The 7,073-nt window shown below is 41.5% G+C and overlaps 1 protein-coding gene across 1 annotated transcript; it reads right to left on the reverse strand.

Annotated features, from left to right (window-relative positions):
• Window positions 1-4,174: 4,174 nt before the first annotated feature.
• Window positions 4,175-4,979, reverse strand: LOC136530823 (dirigent protein 22-like). Its single transcript, XM_066523537.1, has one exon. It carries the CDS (start codon window positions 4,972-4,974, stop codon window positions 4,333-4,335), a length of 642 nt encoding a protein of 213 aa, XP_066379634.1. The 5' UTR covers window positions 4,975-4,979; the 3' UTR covers window positions 4,175-4,332.
• Between the last annotated feature and the right edge of the window lie 2,094 nt (window positions 4,980-7,073).

The following is a 7,073-nucleotide window of genomic DNA, read 5'->3' on the forward strand; positions in this document are numbered from 1 at the left end:
CAAGGCAAGAGTGGTTGGCGATTGTGCGATATTTACTGAAGTGCGTGAATCAGAATTAGATTTGATTGGATTTGATAACAGATCAAGTTTTGGCTTGGAGAATGAGTTACGGTAATCGGGCGAAGGCAAACGGTATCTGGAGTAAATTTCGGAGCATTAATGGTTTTATACTCCGAAATTGGGGGGCATGTGTTGACACCGTTTTTTGCACGTGTCAAAATGATCGGAGTGGACTAATCGGCAAGGGGAAAGTTACTGTATATTCTGATAGCCGATGAAAGCCAGCTTGTAAAGATGGTTGCCGATAGCTGGTGGTGGTCGATGGAAAGGTTGATTTAGACTCGGGCGTTGCCGATGAGGTTGGAGGTGTTATTGTCGATGCCGATGAAGGGAGGCTTGAAGACTACTGCCGATGAAACAGGGAGTATGCCGATGAAGGAAGACTTGAAGACTACTGCCGATGAAACAGGGAGTATGCCGATGAAGGAAGACTTGAAGACTATTGCCGATGAAACAGGGAGTATGCTGATGGGAAGGAGGACGGTGAGATTTCCATCGTAATTGAGGCGGACAGGGAAATAGATAGGAGTTGATTTCCTTTTCTATATTTGTTAGAGTATGATTCATGTAAGAGTCACGTGTTTCCTTAGATATGGGCTTGGTGTCCTAGTTGTGTTTGGTTGTGTCTCTTTAGATCAGGGTATAAATATGGAGTGAGGGGCAATGTAATGAATATATGAATCAATATCAAAACCAAGTTTTACTCCTATTTACATCTACTTACTTTTCGGCGACTTCGTCAATTTGCATATTTTTTCTTTTTACGAGTTCTCGTTGATTCGGCGAGTTGCATTGTCTCAGTGCGACCTTCGGCGACTCTCGAGTTCCGCGTGAGTACCTCTTGGCCGTGACTTCCGGGCGTATCGCTGTTGTCAGGACCAAAGTGCTCGTATCTTCATCCTTGTCGATTAACAGGTCAAATCGACTGGCACGCTTTGGATATCGATTCGGGTATTAGCCCTTTGTGTTTGCAGATCCACTTTTGCATCAACAGGGACGCAATGAACTACAAAGTTATAACTCATCGAGATCTTAAAATTCTATTTTCATATAATATCATAGGGAAAAGTTATAACTTTTTGAGATATACTATGCTAGCGATTCACTCGTTACCTCAAAATCATACCCTTTTCGTATAACCTCGTATGAAGATAAAGTCTGCATAAAGATTGTAATTATAAATGGGATCTACAACTTTAGCTCACAACTTTTTGTTTGAAGTCATATTGGTGACGTAATAATAAATACAAGTTTCATATCTATGTAGATCTGAGTGTTGTATCAATCATTTCAACACTAAGGAGACTTCGAACAAGAAATTTATGAAAATTCAAAGTTATAGATCTCAGCAAGCTCTAAAATTCGTTCAAATTTTGTCTCCATACAATTTAATTTTTTAAGACATACTGTCAAGAAAAAAAGAAATTCAACCGTTTGAAACGGCGGTAAAGTCAATCCTGTCAGTTTCTTTTTTTTTGGCGATAAGCTAATATATCGGAGTATCAATTGGCAATGGGAGTATATATATAGATATGTAATTTTTTGTCCCGACAGTTTTGTTTTCAAAAAAAAAAAATTTAAAAATATAAAATTCTGCCGATCCTCTATTGCCACTCTTGCCTTGTCGCGCTGGCAGAGGTACACAGTGTGCCGGTGCCTCCATTCCAAGGGTGTGCTCAACGGTGATAGGGACATAGTTAGTGACGTGAAGTTAAAAATGTACTCCCACCGTTCAAAAATAGTTCTAGATCTCTTAACCAAATATATAATAATATACAGTAATATTTATAATGCTTAATATAAAAAATATAATTAGATTAATAGTGAAATATATTTTTATAAAGAACAGATTATACAATAAAAATGTTGACAATATTTTCTATAAATCTAGTTTTTTTTAAAAAAACTTTTAAAAATATGAGATGTACAATTATTTTAGGAAGAGGGAGTAAATAAAGCTGGTAAAACTTGGGAGAAGGCAAAGCTTAGAAACATGTGCGGTGAGACGGTGAGTCTCACGGCGTGTTCCTCCTCTCTTGTGGTCTGCCATGTCAACTGAATCATGATGTCTGACATCAACCTAGCTACCCTTTAAGGATGCCCTAGTAGTAAATTATTAGGGAGAATTTCCTATGTGCCATTAAAAAAAGATCATAATATCCTATGTGTTTCTGGAAAAGTTTAGCTGTCTTCAGCGTCATTGCTCCAACTTTTTTGTGCCCTCCATGCCACTGCCGTCAGTTTGGGCTCTAACGCCGTCAAACAGCAGGTGTGAAAAGTCAAAAATACCCTTCAGTCTAAATATATCATTAATTTTTTTTAGCATCTTAACGACTTCAAATGAAAAAACTCAAAACTAGAAAGTTGTAAATCTTGTCGAGATCTATAATTTTTATATAAAAAATATCTTCATTTAATTCCGCAAAAAAAAATATGATTTTTCTAAGATATATTAATCATATCAAATCATATTTTTTTACGGAATTAAATGAAGATAATTTTTATATGAAAATTATAGATCTCGACGAGATCTACAACTTTCTAGTTTTGAGTTTTTTCATTTGAAGTCGTTAAGATACTAAAAAAATTAATGACATATTTAGACCGAAGGGTATTTTCGACTTTTCACACCTGCTGTTTAACGGCGTTAGAGCCCAAACTGACGGCACTGGTATGGATGGCACAAAAAAGTTGGAGCAGTGGTGCTGAAAACCGCTGAACTTTTCCAGGGACACACAGGGCATTGCGATTAATGGCACACCAGGAATTCCCCCAATTATTAGTGGTCGCCGGTCGCCGTCCATGTCCAAAAGTGAACCGCACAAAACCCTACTCTCCCATGGGTTGTCATCTCCTAGATAACTTTGGGGGATCACTGAAAGGTCCCTACTATATAGTACGTCGTTGTCACGGCGGATCGCGCAGAAGCATCCATTTTGTTGTCCATCAAGTAGTCACATAAACGAACTTATCATCAGAAGCCTTTATTTTGAGACCTGAGAATTGAGAGGATAACATAACATTGCATCCAAGGCGTGGGGCTGGGGTAATGGGAGCAGCTAGGCCCAACTTGCCCTGCAAGTGAAGCGAAGTGTCGTGGTCCGCTCTTCTCTCTGGACAAGCTAAGGTGGCGGACAATCAAGGGGGAATAGGATCCCCTCTCTAGCTCGCCCTTTGCGGCTCGTTGGCCTTGCTTTAAATTATGTTCTGGAATTGAATCAGCACTCATCACACTCTATTCTTAATTGTAATGAGCTCACATCACCACCCAAAGAAGTCCCAGCGTTAACTTTGGATGATTTCACCGACACCAATCAATCAATGTCACCGTCACCGACGACGACAATGACCACCTTAATTAGTTTCGGATTGTGATCCCTCCTGAAAAGGCCCAGCTTTGGTTTAGAATTGGTTACCCTGCAAACTCTGAACGCCTGATTTTCTTGGTGTGGTGAGAATATTGGCACCTACCGGCGCAGTACTATGACGTACGACCGTGCAGCTACCAACACAAGCCAGGGAAGTCCTCCCCAAGAAAGAATCATGGTTCATTCCGGTTCATTCATCAGTATTACACTGCAGATCTGAAACGTGCACAAATCGTAGCAGTATACACAGCTTGGAATCTATGGAAGGAGCGATGCAGACGAGTATTTGACAACAAGACTACGGAGGTGAAGCGCCTGCTGGAATCAATTCAAGATGACATCCAGTCGCTTCATATGGCAAGAGATCATGAACCTGAATAGTTTCTCATAGTTACAGGCCTTGGATGGCTGTAGCTGTTTATCAGTTTATGTTTATGTTTCTTTACTTTTGATTTCACTTTTCGGTTCAGACTTTCTCTATCTTTGTTGTACAGTTTGTTAACTGCTTCCTATTGAATGAAAAGGCAGAGCCCCTGCCAATCTTGCTCAAAAAAGAAAAAATATCACAATGCCAATGGTACATATAGTCAATGGCATTCTTGACTGCTAGCTCGTCTAATACTAAGATTTCACTGAAAGAAAAATACATACTGGTCTGGTCTGTGCACAAAGTAGGATATATAGACTTAATTTTGCCAGTAATCATACAGGCTTATAGACTTAAGTTCACGGAAAAGTTCGATTGTATCTCATCACACAAGCAGATCCAATGGAAAGGCTACAAAATTAAAACTACAATTTTGATTCTTCTCCATTAATGATTTCATGCATCTTCACGTGTTCACAAATCGTCAAATTAAAGCCGACATACGTGTGGATCGAGAGGAGACCGAGCACTCGATGATCATTGCCTGATGAAGAGGTTGTACTCGACGGTGGCGTCGCCGGTCTTGAGGTCGAAGGTGTGCGTCCGGGCCTGCGCGTACCCGCGCGCCATCCTGAACACGCCCGTGCCGCCCACGACGGCCATCTCCCGGACGGCGTCGAACACGGCGTTCCGGCCCATGATGGCGACGCTGCTGCCGTTGTACTTTCCCGCCTGGAACACGAAGTTCATGTTCATGAGCAGGGACAACTCGTCCTTGCCGGCGCTGATGTAGGTGCCCTGCGCGCGCCCGAGGAGGCCGGAGGAGGAGGAGGAGGAGGAGGAGTTGAGGTCGGGGCCCTCGGTGAGCGGGTCGTCGATCACCATCACGGCGCCGAAGAAGCTCTTGGAGGTGTTGGTCACGGCGGCGCGCGCCACCTCCACCACCGTCGGGCTCGCGCCGCTCGCCACGTCGTGCCAGTACAGCTTGATGTGCGTCTCCTTGTCGTTGTCGCCGCCCGCCGCGGATGCCAGCGCCGCGACGGTGGCCGCCGAGGCGAGGACGAGGAGGAACATCGAGGCGGCCGCCATGGCGCGCGCGCTTGCTCGCCTGGGGCGGAAACGATTAATGTGGTTTGGTGTACGAGAAAAATATCGTTTTGGTTTGAAATTTACGATCATTTATGACGTAGCGAATAGAGATGGGTTTGTTGGTATAAGGCCAGTCTCCGTGGAGGTTTCATCTCTCAGTCTTCAACACACCCATATTTTAGAAATAGTACAGAAGAGTTTCATCCCCATAAAACTTTCTCTACTCCTATAAAACTTTTATCTTCTCTCCATTCAGATAGTGTCATGTCAGCATATTTAATACTCATAAAACTCTATAAAATTCCTGTTGAGACCGCCCTAATCAGTGCCGTCGAGTTGTGGTGCGCCAGTGGCGTTTGCGCGAGCCTGCTGGCCGATCTGGTGCATGAAAGGCAGCAGGATCGGAGCTTTGACAGTGACCACTGACCAGCAGTTGTGTATGCATGGCGTGTTTGGGTGGTTGCTTTTTTCCCTCAACTGTTTGTACTTTGGTCAGAGGTTCTAGAAGGCAATCGATGGGTAGAAATTATGGGATTTTTTTTAAAAAAATATTTTTTTCATTGCAAAATATTTGTCTAAATGAAAAACTGCAAAAAAAAAAAAACTATATACTATTGTCGCCGATGGAATCGGCGAGAAGTATTATGAGTTCTTAAAAATATCATAACTTTTATATATATGTACTCGGATGAAGATACAACTTATATGAAAGTTGTAGAGAAAAAGAGATCTACAACTTCCTTTTCGTTTGACGTTGTTTTGATATCCTAAAAAATTGATGCAATGTTCAGACTCATATTTGTAGATTTAAACATTTTATCAATTATTTTGGTACCATAATCCAAATGAAAATATTGTGAACTAAAAGGTTGGAGATTTCATCGTTAAATATAATTCTTATATAAACTTTATATTTATATGTGTGGCAGAACCTCCTAAATTATAGGGCTCACATGCATCTGTCACTGTCCAATGACCTCAGACGATTATGCATATATTCCCGGTAACTTAAGAAGACTGTCGGGTGTCCTCGGAGAACCCCGAATCATCCACGATTTCCGAGCAGGATCCCATTACAGAGTCATTGCAGTATTACAACATTTATTCAAATATCTACATCAGAGTAAAATAGCGGAAGTCTTACAATAACTTAGTTTACAAACCAGTGGTTTCAAACCTTACAAACTAAGTTCGATAATTATTATAAACCATAGTAGTAGAGTGGCATTAGTAACATAATACAAGCACGCAATATAAATATCCTGCCCAAGGACTACACATTTACTTATCATCATCGATTTGTACAACAGTCATACAGCACGGTCCAAGACAGACCTGCACATGAGTCTCACCTGCAACAAGGGTTAACGAACCCTGAGTACAAAAGTACTCAACAAGACTTAACCGAAATAAAAACTGATAAGACTCAGGAATGCAGGCTCAGGGATTCAAGGTATGGCTTTAGCAATAATCAATATTATTTTACGTAAAAGCTCTCTAACAATATTCTTTATTTCAACATTTAAATCTGTCTCAAAATCATATATGAATCTGCCATGATCCGTAATGAGATCATGAACTTCATATCAAAACCTTTCTCAAAACTTCCTCAAGTTTCAGTTATTAACTACGATGATGAACAGTGAGTTGAGTCTCCATAACCGAGGAGCAACGACGATTCAAACCGATTAAAACCCAGCTGGGGATTCCCAACCACACGACATATGTAGGTCCTCGACCTACATATACCAACCTACCCTCAGATCATCTAAAACAGAATAGGTCCGCGCCACCCGAGAATACAGTACTCTACCAATCCAGCCCATTGCCACGTGGGTACACGCTATTCTTATCATCTCTCCACTCTCAATGCGCGAGTAGCCATTCTCGTAATAGAATAGCCAAGTTAAGGCTTACCGGAGTATATGATCGGTACTACAAAGTCTCACCTCTTGCAATTCAACAACGGACGTGTCTTAATCGACACAGGCGGAAAAAACCCGCTCACAAGACCTCCATGTCTTGTGGCTCCCATACACCGAGTCTGCCTAGTCTAGATTTATTACTCCACATGCTCATATCTCATGATAACATAAGTAACCAATCGTATCCAAGAAATCATTTTATATCTCGTAGGTGACTGGTGATCACCCGACTTTTATCGTTCTAAGCATGGCTAAGCATAAATA

Source organism: Miscanthus floridulus, unplaced genomic scaffold (genome assembly GCF_019320115.1).
Source record: "Miscanthus floridulus cultivar M001 unplaced genomic scaffold, ASM1932011v1 fs_214_3_4, whole genome shotgun sequence".
NCBI classification, from domain to species: Eukaryota; Viridiplantae; Streptophyta; class Magnoliopsida; order Poales; family Poaceae; genus Miscanthus; species Miscanthus floridulus.